Here is a 26,519-nt window from a genome sequence, read left to right as displayed (position 1 = left end):
GGAGAGGCACATCACCCAGGTGTTGAATTCAGAAATATGTAAAAATCACTTCTTAATGACAGGTTGAGGAAGATGAGGAGAGTCACATTAGCTTGGTGCTTAACCTTTGCAGATGCCACAATTTCATCTGTGGAATGGGTTCAAGAAGAAAACTAAAATCACTCATGATACAGGAAAAAGCATATGTGACAATCACACCTCAAGAAAAGTCCAGGGATGAGATAAACAATCCCAAACATGTCCAGTTCTAGGGATGACAGTCAACACCTCCTGTATGCAAATCAGAATATCAATATTGGACTAGATTTGTGCCCAAGAGTCTCAATTCAACCTTCAGAATGTGTCCTGGTAGTAGAGTCACAGCCTCAGAGGTGTAATAAATCTCGGTCCGACAGTCATTATCTCATCTGTGGACCTGAGCCATGTATGATACTCACAATTCCAACTTTTAGCTGCCTCCGAGTGTGAGATTCAGAACCTCAACAATGGGCTGTGGCTATTTAAGAGGGTGAAAATCCGCCGGGCGCGGTAGCTCAAGCCTGTAATCCCAGCACTTTGGGAGGCCGAGGCGGGTGGATCACGAGGTCAAGAGATCGAGACCATCCTCGTCAACATGGTGAAACCCCGTCTCTACTAAAACTACAAAAAATGAGCTGGGCATGGTGGCGCATGCCTGTAATCCCAGCTACTCAGGAGGCTGAGGCAGGAGAATTGCCTGGACCCAGGAGGCGGAGGTTGCAGTGAGCCGAGATCGCGCCATTGCACTCCAGCCTGGGTAACATGAGTGAAACTCCGTCTCAAAAAAAAAAAAAAAAAAAAAGAGGGTGAAAATCCTTACTGTAAACTGTGTGTGTGTACAAGGGTCACTTTCTCCCCTGTGTACTAGGCCCTGTTACCACACTCTTGGTGCCACCAGAGGGCTTTCTATGGTATGCCTGAAAGTCACAATCCATACTTAGGTCTACATGCTGGTATGAACTCATGATCTTACTCATTGTCCTAAGCCAGGAATGAGAGCTAACATCTCTCTTATTGGCTAGGTTTAGATATGACAGTTCTCATTGTGCCTGTGAGTTGGGTGCAGAAAGAAGTCACCATTTCATCTGTGGCCAGGTCCACATATGACAGTCACAATTTTATCTGCAGGATGGCATCCATATGTGATACTCAGGACCTCACCAGTGGTCTCTGTCCATGTGTGGGAGTGACAATTCTCATTGTTGTCTGAGTACACCTATGAGAATCGCAATTTTTACTTTGTGCTGGGATCTTTTATGACACTCTCTGTATCACCGGAAAGGATCATACACTATGCATGAGTGTTGTAAACTTTTGTGACCCTTATACAAGTAGAAAGCCCAGGACCTTGCCCATTGCTTTAAGGCTACCTATGAGAGTCAACACATCTCCTATTGTCTAGGTCCAGGTTTGCAACTAATCACTGTGCCTCTGAGCTGGGTCCAGAAATCAGTCACTATTCAACCTGTTTTCAGATGCAGACATGACAGTCAGAATTTTAACTGTGGACTGCATCTGCATATGAGGTTCAGAAACTCACCAGTGTGCTCCTTTCATGTTTGAAAGTGACAATCCTACTTGCTGGCTTATTGTATCTGTGAGAGTCACAATCTCGCCTGTGTGCTGAGCCCTATTACATTCTCTGTGGCACAAAAACTATTTATGGAATTTGTATAAATTTTATACATCTCTGTGACCTTTCCTAAAGTAGGAAACCCAGGACTTTACCTACTGCATAAAGTCCAGCTAAGAGCATCAAAATCGTTCCTATTGTCTGGCTTCTCATATGAGTGTAATTGTAATGCCTGTGAGCTGGGGAAACTATGTGTCAAAACAGCCTGTGTGAACAAACCAGAAAAGATAATCAGATCACCTGAATGCTAGACAAAAAACATGTCAATATCTACTCTATGGGTAGGGCTGCGACAGAAAAGTCACAAAACCTGGGTACTGGGCCCAGCAGTATGTCTCAATGCCTTCAGTGGGCAGGGTTCATGCAGGAAAGACACACTATCTGCATGCAGGGCCCAGCAATATGCCACTGTGTGGACAGGGCTCAGGTAAGAGAAAAGGGTTACAATAGGCCCAGTTGATTACATATCAGTGATATGTCACAACCCACACTACAGCAAAGCCCACACCAAAGCGTTAAGTCACATCACTTAGGTGATTGGCCCAATTATGTGCTACAGTTATGTCTGTTGGCAGGGCCCAGGCAGAAGAGGATGATTATATAACCTAGGTTATGGGCCCAGTGATATGTCACAATTTTCCTTGAGGACACGGCCTATGCAGGAAAGTTAAATAACTTAAACGCTTGGCCCAGGTTAAAAAAAAAAAATGTGATTTTAAAAAAAAATCATTTTTTATAATCACAATTTTATTTTTGGGCTTTACCCAGGCAGGATAGCCAAATCACTCAGATGCTAGGCAAAGGTAGATGTTACAATCATACTAGCAAGAAGACCAAGAAATGAGATTCAAAATTCCACACTCTTTTTTTCTTTTGAGATGGAGTTTCACTCTTGTTACCCAGGCTGGAGTGCAATGTCACAATCTTGGCTCACTACAACCTCCCCCTCCTGGGTTCAAGCTATTCTCCTGCCTCAGCCTTCTCAGTAGCTGGGATTATAGGCATGAACCACAATGCCTGGCTAATTTTGGATTTTTAGTAGAGATGGGGTTTCTCCATGTTGGTCAGATTGGTCTTGAACTCTCAACCTCAGGTGATCCACCTGCCTTGGCCCCCCAAAGTGCCATGATTACAGGAGTGAGCCACTGTGTCCGGTCTCCACACATTTTTTTTACTTCAGTTATGAGGGTCAAGAGATCTCATTTGAGTTGGGTTCAAGTATGTGGGTCACAACCTTAATGTTGGACTCTATCCCTGCAAGAGAGTCACAATTCCAAATGCAAACAATTTCTGGATTTATGAGTTACAGCCTCACAGGTGTTCTGAATCCTGCTCTTTGAGTTGCTATTCTACCTGTTAAGCAGATCCATGTATGAGAGTCGCAATTCCAACTTTCAACTGCCTCCATGTGTGAGATCTACAGCCTCAACAGTAGACAGTTTCTATGTGTGAGAGTGACAATGTTTACTGTTGGCTGAGTGTGCACAGGAGAGTCACAATTTCACCTGTGTTCTTGGTTTTGTTGACACTCTCTGTATTACCCACGGGCTTTATATGGTGTAAGTGGCAGTTGCAATCTGCTTTGAGACCTTCATGCTGGTATAAAGCAATGAAGCAATGATTGTACCCATTGCCCTATGTCCACATCTCTCTTACTGGCCAGATACAGGTATGACAGTCATCAAATTGTAAGTTGGCTCCAAAAATGAGTCAGCATACCAACTGTCCTGGGACCCACATCTGATTGTCACAAATCTAATTGTGAAGAGTGCCTGTGAGATTCAGGACCTCAGCAGTGGGTTCTTTTTATGTGTGAGAGTGACAATTCTAATTTTCACCTGGGTGTGCCTATGAGTTATAATTTCACCTGTGTACTGGATTCTGTTATTATACTCTCAATGTCACACAAAAGCTTTATATAATAAGCTTGAGTGTCACAATCTTATGTCATGTTTCCTCACATAGGAGACTCAGTACTTTATCCATTGCCCTAAGTCTAAAATAAAAAGACAAAATCTCCCCTGTTGGAGGGTCCATATATCAAATTAGCCAGTGAAACATACTCTCTGTTCTAGCTAGGCTGAGAGAAACAGGTAAGATTCTAGGTCTTCTCTTTGTACAAAGATCATAAAAAAAGTACTGCTTCTTCCCATATTGTATAAAGCCCTTGGGTGATAAAGAGAGTATAAATTCAAGGCCCAGCACACAATAGAAATGTTTCTTATTGTATGCACACCCAGCCAACCATTGGCCTTGCCATCCTCACACATAAGCAGAGCCCACTGGTGAGGTCCTGAATCTAATTCATGGATGCAGTTCACAGTTGAAATTGAGACTGCATATGTGAACACCTGGCTATACGTGGAATAGTGACTCATTTCATTTTTCTTTTCTTTCCTTTTCAAATTTATTTACTATACTTTAAGTTCTGAAGTACATGTGCAGATCATGCAGGTTTGTTACATAGGTATAAAAGTGCCATGATGGCGGTTTGCTGCATCCATCACCCTGTCATCTACATTAGGTATTTCTCCTAATGCTATCCCTCCCCAAGCCCCCCGCCCCCTGCTATTCCTCCCCTAACCCCCAACCTTCCAGGCCCTGGTGTGTGATGTTCCCTTCCCTGTGTCCATGTGTTCTCATTTTTCAACACCCACTTATGAGTGAGAACATGTGATGTTTGGTTTTCTGTTCTTGTGAATAGTGACTCATTTCTAAACCCAGCTCATAGGCAAGTGGAGACCCTGCTATCTAAAGCCAGCCTTTTTTTTTTTTTTTTTACCTTAAACTCAGCCATTCTTAAAGATATTCACTCCCATATTTGGGCTTAGAATCACAGGTAAAATTGTGGGTTCACACAAGCACAAAGGTTTCAGAATAAACTGCACCTCTGATGCATACTGTATAATGCTCTCAGTAAGACAGAGAGGGTCCCTACAGGGCCAGACACACAAATGAGATTGTGACATTTGCATGCACACCCAGCCAACAGTAAAGACTGTCATCCAACCACATGAACACAGCCAGTGTTAAGGTCCTGAATCTCATGCCCAGAGGCAGTCAAAAGCTAGAAAACTGACTTTCATATTTGGAGAGTCACCAACTCAACTGACCAAGATTCAGCACACTTGTGAGGCTGTGACCCTTTGAAAATAATACAGTGCATAGATTGTGGCTGTCATGCAAAGATTCTGTTCACTGTTGAGATTATAACTCAAGTACTGAGACCCGACATACAGAATATGTTGACTTTTATACCTAGAACTGGGACATGCACCTGATTGTTAATTTTATCCCTGGACTTTTCTGTAGGTGTCATTGTGAACACATTTCTTTGTCCAGTACCTGAGTGATTTGACTCTCTTGCCTGGGACATCTCCTCATAGGGTATTGTTGACATATTTCTGAACCCAGAACCTAAGTGATTTGACTTTCTCCTACCACCTGGGCTCTGACCAAGAAGGGATTGGGATGTATTACTGGGCCCAGAACCAAGTTGATGTGACTCTTCTCTTTCATTAGGGCACTGCCAAAAAAAAAAAAAAAAATTGTGACATATCACTGGACCCTAATTCTAGATGATGTAACTAACCTCTTTTTGCTTTGCTCCATGTGTTGGGTACCGTGACACATCGCTAGGCCCAGAACCTAGGGCATGTGCAGTCCTGAGCCCTGCCTACAGTGAGCCTGTGACCTATGTCTGCATCCATCACCTAAGACTTGTGACTCTCCTTCTGCCTGAATTTGCCAACATGGAAAATTATGACATATTTCTGCACTCAGCAACCAGTTAATGTATCTCTCCTGCCTGGGATTTTCCCACAGAGAACATCATGATATATTGCTGGGCCCAGCACCCAGGTAAGGTTCCTGTTGCATTGTTTCAGGAGAAGATTTTAAAATATTCTTGGCTAAGCATGCTAATGATGTGACTTTCCAGTCTGGTCCTTGCTTTCAGAAAAGACTGACATATCCATGGCCTGGTGCCTAGGTGATGTGGCTCTCCGGCTCACTCCCAAGAGGTGGCATTGTGACTTATACCTTGGTTCAGCTCACAGGTGCAATAATGACTAGCATACCTTGTGAGTTGAAGCAGCCAGTAGAAGAGATACTGACTCTCATATTTAGGCTTAGAAAAATGAGTAAGGCCCCGTGTCTCCTCTTTATATGAAGATTACAGAAAGTTACCCCTCTTACATTCACACAAAGTATTTGGGTACTACAGTGCCATGACAAATATTCTCCTGCTTGTGTTGTTCCCACATGGGACATCATGACATGTTTCTGAATCCAACACCAGGGTAATGTTATTCTCTTGCCTGGAATGTTGTGACATCTCTCTGCACCCATCACCCCGGTGATTTGACTTCTTTCTCCTGCCTGGTCCCGGCTCACAGAGGGCATTGTGATATATCACTCAGCTCAGCACCTATATCATGTGACTCTCCACTCATGCCTCAACCATGCTCACTAGGGTGATTGTGAAATATGACTTGGTCTATCCCATAGGTTTTGTGACTTTCTTCTTCTTCCTGAGCCCTAACACAGAAAGCATTGGGATATACTTCAGGCTGTCTTGCCTAGGTGAGACTCTTTTCTGCCTAGGCCCTCTTCCCAGGGGATATTGTGACATATTGCTGGACCCAACACCTGGATGATGATGTGACTGTCTTATACTGCTTGGACTCTGCCCAAGAAGGAATTGTGATGTATCATTGAGCCAAGAACCTAGGTGTTATTACTCTCCTCTTCTGCCTGGGCCCTGCATACATTCTATGTTGTGACATATGACTGGAATGAAAACCTAGGTGTTGCAGTTCCTCTACCCAGGCCTTGTCAACAGGGTATTATGACATCTTTTTGTTCATCACTTAGGTGTTGTGACTCTTTTCTTCTGCCTGGGTCTTGACAAAAAAAGGGATTGAGGCATGTCCCTTGATCTAGCATTTAGGTGATGTGACTGTCTTATTTGACTGGGACTTGCATATTTGGGGTATTGAGACATATGGCTGAGCCCTACATTAATGGGGTTTAAGGCTCCTGCCTTGGCCCTGCCAACAGAAAGCCTTTTTACATATCCCTGAATCCATCATCTAGGTTGTGTGACTCTCCTCTTCTGCTGGCAATCTGCCCACAGGAAAGACTGAGACACATTGCTGGGCCCACCATTGAGATGATGTGTCTTTCCTGCCTGGGTATTGCCCACAGGAAGCATTGTAACATATCACTGGGCCCAGCACCCAGGTGATGTGACTATGCATCCTGTGCCCTGCTTTCAGGAAGGGATTGTAAAATATCCCTGACTGAGCACCCAGGTAATGTGACTCTTCTACCTGGTCTTTGTCCTCAGGGAAGATTGCAATGTATGTCTTGCCCAGCTCCCAGCTGATGTGACTCTCCTGCTCACTCTCTACCCATAGGTATGATTATGACATATATTTTGGCCCAGCTCACAGGTAGGATGCTGACCCTCTTTCCTCGAACCAGTCAATATAAAAGATACTTTTGACCAGGTGTGGTGGCTCACACCTGTAATCCCAGCACTCTGAGAGGCCAAGGCAGGTGGATTATGAGGTCAGGATTTCAAGACCACCCTGGCCAACATGGCGAAACCCCATTTCTACTAAAAATACAAAAAATTAGCTGTGAGTGGTGGCAGGCCCCTATAATCCCAGCTACTCAGGAAGCTAAGGCAGAGAATCACTTGAACCCAGAAGGTGGAGGTTGCAGTGAGCTGAGATTGCACCATTGCCCTCCAGCGTGTGTGACAGAGAGACTCTGTCTCAAAAACAAAACAAAACAAAACAAAAAAAGAAAAACTTTAATAGCTAGGCTTAGTGAAATAGGTAAGATCTTGGGTCTCCTCTTTGTATGAAAGTTGTAGGGAACTACCACTCTTTTATTTTATATAAAGCCCTCCAGTGGTACACAGGAGTCATCACAGGGCCCAGAACACAAGCGAGATTGTGTTTCTCATATGCATACCCAGCCAACTGTTAGGATTGTCACCCTCACACCTAAACAGAGCGTTCTGGGGAAATGCTGAATCTCCTATGCAGATGCAGTCTGCAGTTAAAATTCTGACTGTCATATGTGAACACCTGGCCATAGTTTAGATTGTGACTCATTCCTAAACCCAGCTCATAGAGAGGTCAGGCCTCTGCCATCTAGACTCAGCCAATAGGAAAGATGTTGACTCTTATACATGGACTAAGGACCACAGGTCCAATCATGGGTGCGTACCGGCACGAAGGTCTCAGCAGATGTTGAGTCTTGTACATACCTTGAATGGTAGAGAGACTGTCCTCACAGGGCCCAGCACACAGGTGAAATTGTGACACTGCTTTAGACAGGTAGCCAATCATAAAGACTGTCATCCTTCCACATGAACACAGCCCACTGTTGAGGTTCTGAATCTCCCACCTGGAAGCAGTGGAAAGTTGGAGAATTAACTCTCATACATGGATCTGGTCCATAAGTGGGTCAGTGAATCTCAGACCAAGATTCCCTATAGCTGTGAGGCTGTGACTGCACTAAGGGGAAATTCTTCAGAAGGAATCAAGTCTCTTTTGTGCAGATCTAGTTTAGAGATTGTAACTTGTACTTAGACCAAACCTACAACTGGGACATGTGTGGGATTGTGTCTCATCCCTGGACCTTCTTGTAGGTGTGATTCTGATGTAAGCCTCTCCCCTCTCCCCTGAATGATTTGACTCTCTTGCCTGGGTCTACCCTCTAGTAGAGATTATGACATGTCATTTTGCCCAGTGTGTAGCTGATGTGATCTATTCTCCTGTCTTGGCTCTGCCCATAGAGGACACTGTGATGTATTTACTGGCCCTGGTCCCAGATTATGTGACTTCTGCCTATTACTAGGCCAAATAAGGTGACATTACTCTCTGGATTTGGTCCTCCTCTCAAAAGTCATTGTGACATATTGCTGGGCCCAGCACAAAAGTGGTTTGAGTCTCATGCCTGGACTCTGCTTACAGGGGCATTGTGACATATCTCTGGGCCTATTAACTATTTCATGTGACCCTCCTTTTTCACCTGGGCTTTGCCTATAGAAGACATTGTGACATATCTCTTGGCTCTGCACCCAGGTGACTTGACTTGCCTCTTCTGCCTGGGCTATACCTACAGGGAATATTCATACATATCTGTGGCCTCAACATGTAGATGATGTGACTTTTTTTTTCTTGGACCCGTTTACAGTGGGAATTGTAACATATCACTTGGCTTAGCATTTGTGTGATGCGACTCTTTTCTCATGCCTAGGCCCTGCCCAGTGGGGTGATTGTGACGTGTATCTGGGTGTAGCCCCTGGGTTGTATGACACTCCTCTTTTCCATGATCCCTACCTATAGCATGCATTGTGAAATCTCTGGTTTACTCACCTTGGTTATGTGACTTTCTTTTATTTGCCCTTCCATCAGGGGGCACTGTGACATATTTCTGTGCCCATTATCTAGATGATGTGACTGTCTTCACCTGCCTGTCCCACCCAAAGGGGACATTATGACATATCTTGGAACTAACTTTCTATATAATGTGCCTCTTCTCTGCTGCCCAAGACAAGCCTAAAGAAAAGATTCTTTAGACCCCTGTGATATATCTCAGGGCCCGGCACCCAAATGTCATAACCCTCCTGTCTGGGCTCTGCCTAGAGGAAATATTATGACATGTCACTGGGCCCAGAACACAACTGATGTATCTCTTCTGCCTGGGCCTTGCCCATAAAGGGGATTGAGACATACTCCAGGTGAAGAATCAAGGTAATGTTACTCTTATTTCTCAACCTTTCCCAGAGGTAAGATTGTGACATATAACTCAACCCAACACACAGATGAGATTTTTACTCTTGTAGGCAAACCCAGCCAAAAGTTACATTGTCACTGTAACACATGAACAAAGACCACTGTTGAGGTCCTAAATCTCATATGTGAAAACAGCCAACTGTTGGAATTGGGAATGTCATGTGTATATCCTACCAGAAGTGAGATGGTGACTCACTCTGGATTCAGCTCATGGGAATGGTGATGAGTCTCATACCTGGACCCAGCTAAAAAGAGATGTTGACTCTTATAACTAGGTTTTGGGGTCTGGATCCTTTACTTGTAGGAAGGTAACAAGATTATGACACTCCTGTATGTTGTATAAAGCTCTTGGGAAATACAAAGTGTCATTATAGGGCCCAGTCCACAGGTGAGATTGTGACTCTTCTATGCACACCTAGCCAGTAGTTTGAATTGCCATGCTCATACATACACTGAGCCTACTGGCAAGGTCCTAAATCTTACACATGAACCTATTCCACCATTGAAATTGTTCTATCATATGTGGATCTAGCCACAGGTTAGATGCTGAAAAATGTCTGAACCCAACTCACTTGCACAATGGACCCAGCCAATAGAAGATATATTGACTCTTGTATCTAGGCTTACATCAACAGTGAGGTTTTGGGTTCTCTAGTTGTATAAATGTCACAGAGGATTATCACACTTATATTGTATAATGTCCTCAGGGTTATAAAGAAAGTGTCATTACATAACTCAGCACAAAGTGAAGATTGTGACTTTCAAATGCACACTCAGCCAACAGTAAGAATTGTCATTCACACACATGAATAGAACCCACCGGTGAGGTCCTGAATTTTACTCACAGATGCAATCCACAGTTGTCATTTTTTTTTGTTTTGTTTTTGTTTTTTTTGTTTTTTTTTTTTGAGACGGAGTTTCGCTCTTGTTACCCAGGCTGGAGTGCAATGGCGCGATCTCGGCTCACCGCAACCTCCGCCTCCTGGGTTCAGGCAATTCTCCTGCCTCAGCCTCCTGAGTCGCTGGGATTACAGGCACGCACCACCATGCCCAGCTAATTTTTTGTATTTTTAGTAGAGACGGGGTTTCACCATGTTGACCAGGATGGTCTCGATCTCTTGACCTCGTGATCCACCCGCCTCGGCCTCCCAAAGTGCTGGGATTACAGGCTTGAGCCACCGCGCCCGGCCCACAATTGTCATTTTTAATGTCATGTGTGTATCTAACCACAGGTGGAATAGTGACTCATATCTGAGCCCAATGAAGAGGCACAGCAATGACTTTTATATCTGGATTCAGCCAATGTGAGTAATGTTGACTCTTATAGTTGGGCATCGGACAACAGGTTTACACAGCACTAATTTCTCACAGGGGATTGTGAGTCTCACCCCAACAATATAAAGCCCTCTGATGGTACATAAGAGGACCCAGAACACAGCTGAGATTGTGATTCTTATATGTACTTCCAGCCCACAGTAAAAATTGTCACCCTTCCACACCTGGACACAGTTGAAAGTTGGAATTACAATCCTTATATGTAGATTTTGTCTACAGGTAGATGGTGATTCTAGAACCAGGATTCATTACATCTGTGAGGTTTCGTTTCTGATGCCAGGACACAGTCTACAGGTGAAATTGAGACTCACATGCCTGAGTCTAGCCCATCATTGAGATTGTGACTCACGTACTTGAATGCAACTCACAGAAGGTGTTGACTTTCCTACCTGAAGCTGGAACATTTGTGGAATTGTGAATCTTACCCCTGGATTCTCCCACAAGTGTGATTGTGACATATACTTCTGCATACACCTGAGTGATTTTACTTTCCTGCATGGGCACAGACCTCAGAGGAGATTGTGACATATACCCGGGTCAAGCACCTAGGTGATGTGACTCTCTTGCTTGAGCCCTACACACAGAGGGTATTGTGAAATATCACTGGGCCTAGCACTTGGGTCATCTGACTCTTATCTTTAGCCTGAGCCCTGCCAACAAAGCCATTGTGAAATATCACTGAGCCCAGCACCTCAGTGATGTGACTGTACTGCCTGGGCCCTGCCTAGAGTAGGTATTGTGATATGCCTCTGAACTCGTTACCTAAGTGATGTAACACTCCTCTTTTGCCTGCATTCTGTCCCTTGAAAATGGAGTGACATACCACAGGTACTTAGGTGATATGATTCTCTTTTGCCTGTGACATGGCAACAGAAGATTGAATCATTTTAGCAAGCCCAGATTGCAAGTGATGTAAACCTGTATTCTAGGCCTTGCCCACAGGAGGTATTGTGATTTGACTCTGTGGCCACAATATTAGATGTTGTGACTCTTCTATTCTCTCTAAGCCATGCCAGCAGAGGGGGATTGTAACATGTCTTTGGGACAGCACAAATGTAATGTAAAATTCCTGCCTGGGCTGTACCCATAGATATTGTGACATGTCACTGGTAACAGCATGCAGATAATTTAACTCTCCTTTCTGGGACCTGAATACAGGAGATACTGTAACATACCTTTAGCCCAGCACTTAAAATGCATGTCTCCCTTAACTTGTTTCTTTTCCACAAATGGGATTTTGACATGTAAGTGCACCCGGCGTACAGATGAGATTGTGACTCTTGTATGCTCAGTCAGCCAACAGTTATGAATGTCACTCACACATGGACAGAGACCTTTGGTGTGGTCCTGAGTCTTGTATATGGACACAATCCACAGTTGGAACTTTGACTGTGATATGTAGATTCAGCCACAGGTGTGATGTTAGCTCACAGGCACAGTGATGGCTCTCAGAACTGGACCCAGCCAATAAAAACCACGTTGACCTTTATAGTAGCCTTAAGAAAACTGGTAGGGTCCTGGGTCTCCTACCTGTATGAAAGTCATGACAGATTATGAAACTTATGCATATTATATAATGTCCCCTCGCAGTACAGAGTTTTATTTCAGGAGCCAGCACACAGGTGAGATTATGACTTTGATATGCAGACACAGCTAACAGTATTGTCACCTTGGTGCTAGGCCCAGCAGTACAACACAATCTTTTTTTTTTTAGGCAGAACCCTAATAGCAGAAAAGAATCACATCACCTAGGTGGTGGGTCCAGCAATATGTCACTATACCCTTTGAGAAAAGAAGACAGGTAAGATAGTCACATCAACTAGGTGAAAGGCCCAGCAATATTTCACAATCTTCTCTGGAGTCAGAAACTGGATAATAGAGGAGTGATATCAGCTTGGTTCTAGGCCCAGTGAAGTGTCATGTTAGGTGTTAAGTACATGAGTCACAATCTCAATGGTGTATTGGATTCATGCATGACAGCATCAATCTGTCCTGTGAACCGCCCTCTTGGTAGAGTGACAGTCTCACAGGTTTGCTGAATGTTGGTTGGCAAGTCAGAAACCCAAACGTAAACCAAAGCTGCATTGAGAGTCAATGTATAACTTTTTACTGGCTTTGGGTGTGAGATTCAGAACCTCAACAGTGGGCTGTGTTAATGTGGGATGATTACAGTCTATACTGCTGGCTGGGTGTGCATATTAGTGTCACAATCTCAGCTGTGCGCTGTGCTCAGGCAGAAAAGTAGAGTCAAAGCACCTAGGTGAATAAGAAATTTTATTCTCTTTTATTAACCTTTTCTATACTTCTATGGGCAAAGCCAATGGAGGAGAGTTGCATCCCTTATGTTTTAGACTCAGCTATATGTCACAATGCACAACGTATGCAGGGCCCAGTTAGTAGAGGGAAGTCAAATAACCTAGGTGCTGGACCCAGTGATACATCACAATACCTCCTTGGAGAGGCCCCAAGCAGTAGAGTCACATCATCTCAGTGCTGTGTGCAAAAACGTGTCACAATACCCACTGAGTGGATGGCTCACTCTTGAAAGTCACACAAGCTAGGTGAGGAACCCAAAAATATGTTGCAATGCCCCTGGGGGTAGGGCTCAGAAGGAAAAGAAAAGTTACATAATTTAGGGGCTGGGCCATCTTCATGTCACAATCACTCCAGTAGAAAGAGATAAAGCATGAGAGGTGTGATGCATCACACAGATGCTGTGCCCAGCAATATGTCATATTCCAGTTGGGCATGTTGGCTTACCCCTGTAATCCCAGCACTCTGGGAGACTGAGGTAGGTGGATCACCTGAGGTCAGGAGTTCAAGACCAGCCTGGCCAATGCTGCAACACCCCATCTCTACTAAAACTACAAAAATTAATGAGGCATGGTGGCATGTGCCTGTAACCTCAGCTACTAGAGGGGCAGAGGAAGGAGTATCACTTGAACCTGGGCTGTGGAGGTTGCAGTGAGCCGAGATTGTGCCACTGCACTCCAGCCTGGGCAACAGAGTGAGACTCTATCTTAAAAAAAAAAAAAAAATTCACATTTCTCACGTGGACAGGTCCTGTGAAGAAAATGAGTCATCATCCAGGTGATGGGCCCAGAGACATGTCTCCATGACCCCTGTCACCTGTGTGCTGGGCCCAATAATAAGTAACTGCCTTCTGTGGGCATGGCCAGGCAAGAGAGGAGAGTCACATCACCTAAGTGCCGGTCCTAGAGATAGGCCACAATCTATTCTATGGGCATAGTTCAAGTAAGAAGAGGAAAATCACATTATCTAGGTGATTGGCTCAGAGCTATGTTACAATCCCCTGCAAGGTGGCATCCAGGCAGGAAACTCAAATCACCTTGGTGCTGAGCTCAGCAATATATCACAATCGCCCCTGTAGGTAGAACCTGAGAAAAAGAGTCACATCAATTAGATGTGGGCCCACTGATAGGTCATAATCCTCCATTTGGGCAGAAACCAGGCAGTAGAAAGGCTCGCATCACCTGTGATATTTGCACATAGATATGTCAAAATTCTCCCTGCAGGCAGACCCCAGGCAGGAGGCTTACATAACATGGGGGTCAGTCCAAAAAATATGTCACAATGACCCATATGGGCTGGGCACAGGCAGAAGAGACATATAACCTGAGTGCTGAGTACAGGGCCTAGAAACATACGACAATGCTCCATGTAGACAGGGCCAAGGCAGAAGAATAGAATAGCATCACCTAGGTTCTGGGTCCAGTGATATGTCACAATTTCATCTGTGGGCTGGTCCCAGGTGGGAGACTCAAATCATGCTGGGTGCTGGGCACATGATATGTCACAACCACACCTGCAGAAAGGGCCAGGGATGAGATTAACAATCCTGCACCTATCCCAGTTTTAGGTATGAGAGTCAACACATCCTGAATCTTGGGTCCAACTGCATGAGGCACAATCTCATCAGTGAACTGGATCTATGGATCAGAGTCTCAAGTCTTATGGCAGATTGTGTTGACTTAGTTAAGTCCCAGCCTCCTTGGTGTGCTGAATACTGGTGTGAGAGTCACCAACCCACCTGTGGACCACATTTATGTATAAGAGCCTTTTTTTTTTTTTTAATCTTCTGGGTGTGAGATTCAGAACCTCAACAGTGCACTGTGTTGATGTAGGAGGTTGACCATCTTTACTTTCAGCTGGGTGTTCATGAGTGCCACACTTCCGCTTGTCTGCTGGGCTCTGTAAATACAGGAGTCACAATCTCAGTGGTGGATTGGAACCCTGCATGAGAGCCTTAATCCCTTCTGTGGACTGTGTCTCCTTAGTCACAGCCTTACGAGTGTGCTGGGTCATGATCTGAAAGTCACCAGCCCTCCTTTTGACTGGATCCATGTGTGAAAGTCAATTATCCACCCTTTGACTGCTTCCAGTTGTGAGATTCAGTTCCTCAGCTATGGACTGTGTTCATTTGGAAAGATGACGATCTTGACCGTTGAGTGAGTGTGCATATGAATGTCATATGCATATGAGTGTCATATTCTCGTCTGTGTTCTTGGTCCTGTTAGGACACTCTCTGTACCATCCATGGGCTTTACACATTATGTATGAGCGTCACAATCTGCTCTGACCAATCTACGCTGATATGCACCCATGATTGTACCTGTGGCCCTAAGTCCAGCTATGAGAGTCAGTATCTCTTCTATTGGGAGAGTCCATCTATATCAGAAAGTTTTTGCCTATCTATAAGCTGGGTTTATTAAAGGGTCACTAACCCAGCAGTGGCCAGATGTTCACATATGACAGTCACAATTTTAATTTGGATGGTGTTTACTTGTGAGATTCAGGACCTCAGAATTGCACCCTGTCCATGTGTGAGGGTGACAATTTTAATGACTGGCAGATTGTGCATACAAAAAACACAATCTGTGCTGTGTCCTGTGATGACACTGTTTGTATCACATGATGGCTGTATATTGTATATGAGTAAGTGGTAATTCTCTATGACATTTGTATAAAGAAAAGGCCCATGATTTTATCCATTCCCCTAAGCCTAGCTCTTAGAGTCAGTATATCTTCTATTAATTTTTTGTTGTTGTTTAAATTTTATCATTGTATCTGTGATCTGGGCAAATATATATATCAACATTCCTCCTGTGTGTAGAAAATGAGTAAAAAAGTTATATCACCTTGGTGCTAGCCGAGGAATATGTCACAATCTTTTTGGAGGGCAAAGACCAGGCAGCAGAGTAGTATCACCTTGATGTTTAGCCAGGAATATGTTAAAATACCCTCCTGAAAGCAGAGCACAGTTGGCAGAGTTGCATCACCTGAGTGCTGGGCCCAGTGTTATAGCTCAATACTTTTTGTGGCCAAGACCTGGGCAGGAGAGACATGTCACCTGTTTTCTGGGCCTGATAATAGGTTACAGTCTTCCCAGTAGAAAGAAGAGTTACTACTTTTTGCTGATGAATACAAAAATATGTCACAATTTCCTTGTAGGTAGGGTCCAGACATAAGCCTCTAATTCCAACTCTGGCTCTGCCAGTTTCTTATGACTTACCATATACTTTTTATTTCTGTTATGCCCCAGGAATGAGTTTCTCAGTGACTTTTAAAACAGTTTGTCTCCCTGCTTTAAATAAACATTGCCCTCTTGAATTCGAGGACTGATGTTCTGTTGAGTATATGAAGGCTTCCCATAAGTATTCTTCTTGCTTCCGATCACTTTCTCCTGTAGCCTTCATTTCTCTAATTATGTTCCTGCTCTTCTCAATATGCATCAAGACCTTCAAGATCATATATGAAAGGAGTGGGGAGGAATTATAGTCTCTTTTTGGCAGTTAGCTGAAAAATGGGTTTCACATTTACTGAAAGAACATGGGAAGTGGAAATCTGAGAAGTGGAAATCTCTTACTGAGAGTCAGTAGAGGTCAGCAGAGTCGATGATATAGGCTGGCCTAAGGCCACAGATGCAAAAGACCCATAAACAGAAATCAGAGATCAAAAGTTAGGTGTTTATGGTAAGACTTGTTATTCCAGAACCCTAAGGATGAAGATGGGCCCCACAGTTCAGTATCTCCTCTGTTCTCAACTGGGTAACTAGTGGATAACATACAACCAGTAATCAGCGGCTTCCCAATAAGATCTCAGGAGTTGGGTGAGTGGGGAAAAGTAATGCAAGACCCTGGAAGTATGGCAACATATAAAACCCCAAGTCAAAATGTCACATGGTGCACTTGTCCTTTAAGTCACCCACTTGGCTCTCTTCCAAGTGTACTTTCTTTCCTTTTGCTTCTGTTCTACAGCTTCTTACTACACTTTAACTGCTGCTCTAAAACTTGCCTCAGTCTCTCCTGCTTTATGCCCCTCAGTTGAGTTCTTTCTTCTGAGAAGGCAAGAATTGAGGTTCCTGCAGATTAATACCCATATGAATTCACTTCCAGTAACAGGTAGGAGAAAAGAGTAACATCACCTAGGTTCTGGTTCAGAAATATGTCACAATACCATATTAGGGGACAGTCCAGGAAAAAGAGTCATATTACCTAGATGAAGTGCTTAGAGGTATGTTACAATGCCCCCTGAGATAGGACTCAGGAAGAAGAGAAGAGTTAAATAACCTAGAAGTTGTACCCAGCTATATGTCACAATCAGCTCAGTAAGAAAAGTCAAGGCATAAGATGAGAGGCACATCATGTAGGTGCTGGGTCAAGTGATATGTCACAATCTCCTTTGTGGACAGGTACCAGGAAGAAAAGGAGACACATTATCTAGCAGAAGAGCCCAAAGGTATGTAATGATTACTGTGGGCAAGAATCAAGACAGTAGAATCATATCACCTGTGTGCTGGGCCCAGTGGTAAGTCACTCTTTCTTCTGTAGGCATAGCCCAGGCAGGAGGGCAGAGTTACCTCACCTAGGTGCTGGGCCCAGAGATATGTCATGTTCTCTCCTATGAGCAAAGAGCAGGTATAACAAGATAAACACTTCAAATAGCTTAGCTTCCAAAGATATGTCACAATGGTCTCTATGGTCAGGGTACATGCAGGAGACTTACATCAAGTTGACTTGTGGGTCCAACAATACATCACAATGTTTTCTGAAAAGGTGGTCAAGGTAAAAAAAAAACAATGTCACTTTGGTATTGGGCCCAGTGACATGTCACTGTCTCTCATGTGAGCAGATATCAGGCAAGAGAAGTGAATCACATCACCTTAGTTATGAGCACAGACATATGTCACAAGGCCCCAATTCGGTAGTGCCATGGCAGGAGAATAGTGTCACATCACCTAGGTGCTGAGTCCAGTGATACACCACAATCCCATCTGTCAGCTGAGCCCTGACAAGAGAGTTAAATAACTCAGGTACTGGGAGAGACATATGTCACAATAACATCTGCAGGAAGGTCCAGGGATGAAATTAACAATTTCATAAATGTACCAGTTTTAGGTATAAGTGTAAAAACCTCCTTAATGTTGAGTCTAAGTATATGAGTCACAATCTCAACAGTGGACTGCATGAGACCCTTTATTCCTCCTGTAAACTTTATCTTCTTAGTAAAATCACCGTTTCACAGGTGTGCTGAATCATGATGTGGGAGTCACCAATCTACCTATGGACCAGATCTATGTGTGCAAGTCAATTTTCCAACTTTTGACTGCCTTTGGGTGTAGGATTCAGAAACTCCACAGTGGGCTGTGTGATGTCACCAGTTGAAGGACTATTCATGCACAGAAGGGTTGTTATTGTAATCATCATGGCTTCTGTTGTTTTTGCCTTGCTAAGAATACATGTGTAGCTTATAATTGTGCTAGAAAACCATAAGGGTTTTGGTTAAATCACCTGCTTTTGTATGTTATAAAGTAGACAGAATATTGGCCAAAATAGATTAAAATTCTACAAACATGGAGTCAGGTTTTTCTTGGAGGCTTAGGAAAGACAAACCTGGAAATAACCCAATGAAAGGCTAATTAGAAACTCAGAGACATTTTAACTATTTGTCCTTTATCTAACTATAACCTGGAAGCTCCCACCTCACTTTGCTTTGTCTTACCTTTCTGGACAATGTACATCTTACATATAGGAATGAATGTCACCTGTCTCCCTAAAATGCATAAAAGAAATCTGTGCCCCAACAACCTTGGACACACATTGTCACAACCTCCTGAGACTCTGTCGCAGATGTGTCCCTAGCCTTGGCGAAATAAACTTTCTAAATTGAGCCCTGTCTCAGATACTTTTGGGTTTAAATTAGTAATTTCAGGTAGAAATTAAAATTCTTCTTAAAATAGAAATAAACAAAAGAACTAGTTAAACAGAAAAATGAATAAAAGTCTGCTCAAGGCCATGCACAGTGGCTCACATCTGTAATCCCAGAGATACAAAAATTAGCCAGGCATGGTTGCACACACCTGTAATCCCAGCTACTCAGTAGGCCGACGCAGGAGAATCACTTGAACCCATGAGGCGGAGGTTGCAGTGAGCTGAGATTGCACAATTGCACTCCAGCCTGGTGACAAGAGCAAAACGCGGTCTCAAAAAAAGAAAATAAAAAGTCTAAAATTTATCTGGTATGACAAAAGATCCTTAACAGCAAAAGCATTCAAGCAAAAAAAAAAAAAAAAAATCTGAAGGTATCATCCTATCTGACTTTGAAATATACTGCAAAGCTATAGTGACAAAAATAGTGTGGTACTTGAACAAAAACAGTCATATAGGCCAATGGAACATAAAAGAGAAACAAGAAATATATTTATGTATTTACAACTAATGTATTTTTGATACAGGTGACAGTTTCTTAGGAAAAGGACAGTATCTTCAATAAATGATGTTGAGAAAACTTTATAGCCACATGCAGAGCAATAAGTCCCTCATCTTACTCCATATATAAAAATAAACTCAAAATATATTAAATACTTACATGTAAGGCCTGAAACTCTGAAACTACTACAAAAAATATAGACTGAAGGCCCTATAAGATTGGTTTGGGCAGTAAATTTTTTTAATTAAACCTCAAAATCCCAGGAAACTAAAGAAAAAATAGACGAGTCAGATTACTTCAAATTAAAAAGTTGCTGCACAGAATCTGATACAATCAATAAGACAACTAATAAATCGGAGAACATTCTGCAAATCATACATGTGACAAGGGGTGAATATCAAGATTATGTAAGAAACTGACTATATAATAAAAAACAAATAACTATTAAAAATGAGCAAAAAACTTATTTTTTCACAAAAAGACATATATATGACCATAGATATTTTAAAATGCTCAGTGTCACTTATTATCAGAAAAAGGCAAGCCAAAAATATATGCGACATAAAATCACTCATATTGGAATGACTCTTATTAAAAAGAAAAAAAAAAGTGTTGGTAAAAATGTGAAGAAAAGGGAATGCTTGCATACCCCTGGTTTGAGTGTAAATAAGGACAGCCATTATAAAAACTGAAACAAATGTCTCAGTAAATCGCAAATCAAACTACCATATAACACAGCAATTTCACTATTGGATACATATACACACACACACACACACACACAAATTAGAATTAAAAAATTTGCACTTCTATGTTGTTTGCAATACTCTTCACAATAGCAAAAATATAAAATCAACATCTAATGAGTAAACAGAGACAATGTAGTATATATACCCGATGAGATACTATTTATCTTTTAGAAAGAAAATTCTATTATGTTCAATCACATGGATTAAACTAGAAGACATTATATTAGTTTAAATAAGCCAGGCACAGTAAGATTAAAATTTTATGATTTTACCTACACATGAATTATATAAAATTTAAACTCACTGAAGTAGAGAGTAAAATTGTGACCACCAGATGCCAAGGTATTTAGAAGGGGGCTCCAGAAAGATGTCTGTCAAAGAATACATAATTAGAGGCTGGGCGCGGTGCCTCAAGCTTGTAATCCCAGCACTTTGGGAGGCCGAGGCGGGTGGATCACGAGGTCAAGAGATCGAGACCATCCTGGTCAACATGGTGAAACCCCGTCTCTACTAAAAATACAAAAAATTAGCTGGGCATGGTGGCGCGTGCCTGTAATCCCAGCTACTCAGGAGGCTGAGGCAGGAGAATTGCCTGAACCCAGGAGGCGGAGGTTGCGGTGAGCCGAGATCGCGCCATTGCACTCCAGCCTGGGTAACATGAGAAAAACCCCATCTCAAAAAAAAAAAAAAAGAATAATTAGAGTGGATAGAAGTAATACAGGCAAAAGATTTATTGTACAGCATATTGTCTAAAGTTAATAGTAATGTATTTTTGAAAAATACTGGGACAATGTGATGTGCTGTCACCACAAAAATGTTAACTATGTGAGGTAAAGCATTAATTACCTAAAATTAAGCATCTGACAATGCATATAATATATATATATATATACACACACTTTAAAACATCATGTCTTACAGAATATGCTTTATCTGGCAAGTTGAAAATATATATTTAAAATATTATAGAAGGATACTGTTTTTTTCAAATACTCTCGTGTCTTTGTCATTAACTTGGCTAAATAGTATCAAAAATAGTTCTGTGCTGTTTTTGTCATTTAATTTTTTAGTCATAACCATAGGAGCTCTGACATTTAACATCATGTTCTGAACCCAGTACCATGCGTGAGAGGAGCCAATGTACATTAGAGCTTTTAAGCTTGAGACAGCAGGAGTTTCTGGTGCTGATTGCAATGGTATGAAAGATATTAACAGAGCAGGTGTTGCTTATGGTCTCAAGACTGGCCACTGTTTGAACACAGTAAGCAAATTTGCATGCAAAATAACAGGAAACGTTTTAATACAAAAGCTGTTATAATTTCTTCTCCAAAATTTTTCCAGAGAAAGTGACCAAAGAGTTGCCTAGAGGGAGGTGACTTAAAAAAACAGAACAAAACAAAAAACAAAAAAAAACTGTAGACTGAACTTCACCCCCTACAAAAATTATGAGTGAAAAATTTCTCCAAATTGTAATATGAAAAATAAACATTATTTAAAATTTTTAATCCTAAGAGTATATTCTATTATTTTGCAACATTTAACATTTACACTTAAAAATAGGAGTCTGTATGAACATTTAAGTTGTACTGTTATCATAGAAAATTTAGAATTCTTTACTTACTTAACTCTCATAAATTTAATTCCTAAGATATATTTTGTAACAAATTTTATAATTGCCACACTTCGTGTAAGAATCCAGTAAGATTCTTCTTTTACAAAGAAACAACAACAACAATAAACAATGCAAACTGATTTAATTCTTTCACATGTGGACAGTGTATGCCTCATATTTTAATTAACTAATCCGGAAGTTATATTGGTAAGAAAATTCTCCACTTAAAACCAATTTTTTAGCACATTAAAAATACCAACTTTCAGCTAAGCATGGTGGCTTGTGCCCGTAATCCCAGCACTTTGGGATGCCAAGCTAGGTAGATCCTGGCTCACTGCAACCTCCGCCTCCCTGGTTCAAGCGATTCTCCTGCCTCAGCCTCCCAAGTAGCTGGCAGTACAGGCATGTGCCACCATGCCCGGCTATTTTTTTTTTAATTTTTAGTAGAGATTGGATATCACCATGTTGGCCAGGATGGTCTTGATCTCTTGACCTCATGATCTGCCCACCTTGGCCTCCCAAAGTTCTGGAATTACAGGTGAGCAACAGTTTTCAAACCTTTGTGACAGTGTTCATATTTGTTAAGATTTATCTTCTGTATGAATTTTCTTATGTTTAGTAAGAGTTGAAGACCAGTTAAAGACTTTGTTACATTCTTCACATTTGTAGGATATGAATTATCTTATGTGTGATAAGGTGTGAGAAATGGTTACAGGCTTTGCCACACTCTTCACATTTGTAGGGCTAGTTTCCATTATGAATTATCTTATGTTCAGTAAGGTTTAAAAACCAGTTAAAAGCCTTGCAACATTCTTCATGTTTCCAAGGTTTCTCTCCAGTATAAATTGTTTATTAAGAATTGAAGAATGGGCCGGGCGCGGTGGCTCACACCTGTAATCCCAGCACTTTGGGAGGCCGAGGCGGGTGGATCATGAGGTCAAGAGATCGAGACCATCCTGGTCAACATGGTGAAACCCCGTCTCTACTAAAAATACAAAAAATTAGCTGGGCATGGTGGCGTGTGCCTGTAATCCCAGCTACTCAGGAGGCTGAGGCAGGAGAATTGCCTGAACCTAGGAGGCGGAGGTTGCAGTGAGCCGAGATCGCGCCATTGCACTCCAGCCTGGGTAACAAGAGTGAAACTCTGTCTCAAAAAAAAAAGAATTGAAAAATGGTTATGACATTATTCACATTTCTAGGGTTTCTCTACCATTGAATTATCTTGTTTAGTAAGAGTTGAGGACTGGCTAAAAGTTTTGTCACACTCTACATATTTGTAAGGTTTTTCTCCAATATGAATTTTCTTATGTCTAGTAAGGTTTGAGAATTGGTTGAAAGCATTGCCACATTCTTCACATTTCTAAAGTTTGTCTTCAGTATAAACTATCTTACGTTGAGTAAGGTCTGAAAACCAGTTAAAAGCTTTGCCGTATTTTTATATTTGTTGGGCTTCTCTCCAGTATGAATAATGTTATGTTCAATAAAATTTGAGGACCAGTTAAAAGCTTTGCCACATTCTTCACATTTGTAGAATTTGTCTCTAATATATCTTACATTCAGTAAGATTTGAGAACCTGTTAGAAGCTTTGCCACATTTTTCATATTTGTAAAGTATCTCTCCAGTATGAATTATCTTATGTTCAGTAGATTTTGAGAAGCACTTAAAAGTTTTGCCAAATTCAGAGGCTGGGCGTGGTGGCTCACGCATGTAATCCAAGCACTTTGGAGGCCAAGGTGGGCGGATCACCTGAGGTCGGGAGTTCAAGACCAGCCTGACCAACATGGTGAAACCCCCTCTTAAAAAAAAAAAAAAAATGGGCCAGGCACGGTGGCTCAAGCCTGTAATCCCAGCACTTTGGGAGGCCGAGGCGGGTGGATCACGAGGTCAAGAGCTCGAGACCATCCTGGTCAACACGGTGAAACCCCGTCTCTACCGAAAATACAAAAAATTAGCTGGGCATGGTGGCGCGTGCCTGTAATGCCAGCTACTCAGGAGGCTGAGGCAGGAGAATTGCCTGAACCCAGGAGGCGGAGGTTGCGATGAGCCGAGATCGCGCCATTGCACTCCAGCCTGGGTAACAAGAGCGAAACTCCAACTCAAAAACAAAAAAAAAAAAAAAAAAAAAAAAAAAGTTTTGCCAAATTCTTTGCATTTGTAGCATTTCTCTACAGTATAAATTATTTTATGTTGTGTAAGGTTTGAGGACTGGCTAAAAGCTTTGCCCATTCTTCACATTTGTAGTGTTTGTCTCTAGCATGAATTATCTTACATTTAGTAAAATTTGAAGAGTGATTAAAAGTTCTGCCACATTCCTCACATTTGTAGGGTTTCTCTTTAGTATGAATTATCTTATGTTCAGTAAGATATAAGAACTGGTTAAAAGTTTTGCCATATTATTCACATTTGTGGAGTTTATCGTTTTTGAGAATTCTCTCATTTTGAGTAAGAGCTGAGCAATGGCAATGGTTAGAAACTTTACACATTTATTACATTTGTAGGGTTTTTCTCCAGTATCAATTATTTTATGTGTATTAAGGTGTGAGGACTGGTTAAAGGCTTTGCCATGTTCTTCACGTTTGTAGGGGTTCTCTCCAGTATGATTTATGTTTAGTAAGATTTGAGAAATGGTTAAAAGCTTTGCCGCATTGTTTACATTTGCAGGGTTTCTCTCCAGTATGGATTGTTTTCTTGCTAGTATGGTTTGAGGACTGGTTAAAAGTTTTGCCACATTCATCACATTTGTAGGGTCTGTCTCTAGTATAAATTATCTTATGTGTACAAAGCTTTGTAAAATGGTTGGAAGCTTTGCTACATTTTCAATTTTTTAAGTGTTCTCTGCAGTATGAATTATCTTATGTTTAGTAAGAGCTGAAGGATGGTTAAAAGCTTTGCCACATTCTTCACATTTGTAGAGATTTGCTCCAGTATGAATTGCTTTATGTCTAGTAAGATGTGAGGACTGCTTAAAAGTTTTGCCACATTCTCCACATTTGTAGGGTTTCTCTCCAGTATGAATTCTTTTATGTTTCATAAAGGTTGACAGATTATTAAAAGCTTTGCCACATTCTTCACATTTGTAGGGTTTCTCTCCAGTATGAATTATCTTATGTTTTCTAAGGGTTGAGGACTGGCTAAAAGCTTTGCCACATTCTTCACATTTGTAGGGTTTCTTTCCAGTATGAATTATCTTATGTTTTTTAACGCCTGAGAAATGGTTAAAAGCTTTGCCACATTCTTCACATTTGTAGGGCTTCTCTCCAGTATGAATTACCTTATGTGCAGTAAATTTTGAGCACCACTTAAAAGCTTTGCCACATTCTTCACATTTGTAGGGTTTCTCTCCCGTATGAATTCTTTTATGTGTAGTAAGATTTGAGAACTGGTTAAAAGCTTTGCCACATTTTTCACATTTGTAGAGTTTCTCTCTAGTATGAATTATCTCATGTTTTCTAAGGGTTGAGGACAGGCTAAAAGCTTTGCCACATTCTTCACATTTGTAGGGTCTCTCTCCAGTATGAATTCTTTTATGTCTAGTAAGGTGTGAGGACTGCTTAAAAGCTTTGTCACATTCTTTACATTTGTAGGGTTTCTCCCCAGTATGAATTCTCTTATGTTTTGTAAGGGTTGAGAGATTGTTAAAAGCTTTGCCACATTCTTCACATTTGTAGGGTTTCTCTCCAGTATGAATTATCTTATGTTTTCTAACGCCTGAGAAATGATTAAAAGCTTTACCACATTCTTCACACTTGTAGGGCTTCTCTCCGGTATGAATTACCTTATGTGCAGTAAGTTTTGAGGACCATTTAAAAGCTTTGCCACATTCTTCACATTTGTAGGGTTCCTTTCCAGTATGAATTCTCTTATGGTCAGTAAGATTTGAAGACTGGTTAAAAGCTTTGCCACATTCTTTACATTTGTAGGGTTTCTCTCCAGTATGAATTATTTCATGTTTTCTAAGGGTTGAGGACTGGCTAAAAGCTTTGCCACATTCCTCACATTTGTAGGGCTTCTCTCTGGTATGAATTACCTTATGTGCAGTAAGTTTTGAGGACCACTTAAAAGCTTTGCCACATTCTTCACATTTGTAGGGTTTGCCTTCAGTATGAATTATCTTATGTTTAGTAAAGGTTGAGAACCATTTGAAGGCTTTGCCACATTCTTCACATTTGTAGAAATTCTCTCTAGTATAAATTATCTTATGTTGAATTAATTGTGAAAGCATGAAAAATAATTTGCCACATATTATACATCTGAAAGTTTTCTTTTTAGTGTGTCTAATCTTATTTCTAATCGAATTTGAATAGTTATGAAAGACTTTCATATGTTTATTACACTGAAATATTTTTCTCTGGGTAGCTGATGAACATTGGTTAAGTTTATTATAACCTCCTTTGGGTATCTTATCCTCATTCACACTTTTACAGTTCCTTCTTAATTGTAAATTCTTATGGCCACATCTCGTATATGTTCTCAGTATTACTTTTTGGAAAGAATCTTTAATGCTCTGCTCTGGCCAAACGTCTAGTGTAAAATGAGAACACATAGCTGAAAGAAAAGAAAATAAATTATTCCACTTGCTAGACTCAGATAAATATACTTTACAAATCTAACCTATAAAATTATA

The 26,519-nt window shown here is 41.5% G+C and overlaps 2 protein-coding genes across 8 annotated transcripts in view; one reads left to right on the top strand and one right to left on the bottom strand.

The window, feature by feature from the left end:
- LOC116544652 (zinc finger protein 726-like) overlaps positions 1 to 26,519 on the top strand; it is a 432,536-nt gene that overhangs the window by 130,711 nt on the left and 275,306 nt on the right. The window lies entirely within an intron of this gene.
- The window catches only part of LOC116544656 (zinc finger protein 729-like), a 51,854-nt gene continuing 48,386 nt past the window's right edge, over positions 23,052 to 26,519 (bottom strand). For 3 of the 7 annotated variants that reach the window (XM_032271197.1, XM_032271196.1, XM_032271201.1), the window contains 3 exons: positions 25,195 to 26,440; positions 24,950 to 25,026; positions 24,447 to 24,614 (listed from right to left, as the gene is read on the bottom strand). In XM_032271197.1, the coding sequence (XP_032127088.1) occupies positions 24,466 to 24,614; positions 24,950 to 25,026; positions 25,195 to 26,440 (1,472 nt within the window). In that variant the 3' untranslated portion in view covers positions 24,447 to 24,465. The other 4 variants (XM_032271202.1, XM_032271199.1, XM_032271200.1 and 1 more) reach the window with 4 other exon arrangements.

This window comes from Sapajus apella, unplaced genomic scaffold (assembly GCF_009761245.1).
Source record: "Sapajus apella isolate SASKATOON/1434 unplaced genomic scaffold, GSC_monkey_1.0 scaffold226, whole genome shotgun sequence".
Lineage (NCBI taxonomy): Eukaryota > Metazoa > Chordata > Mammalia > Primates > Cebidae > Sapajus > Sapajus apella.
Note: the sequence above shows the minus strand (reverse complement) of the source record. Positions and strands in the feature narration are given on the sequence as shown.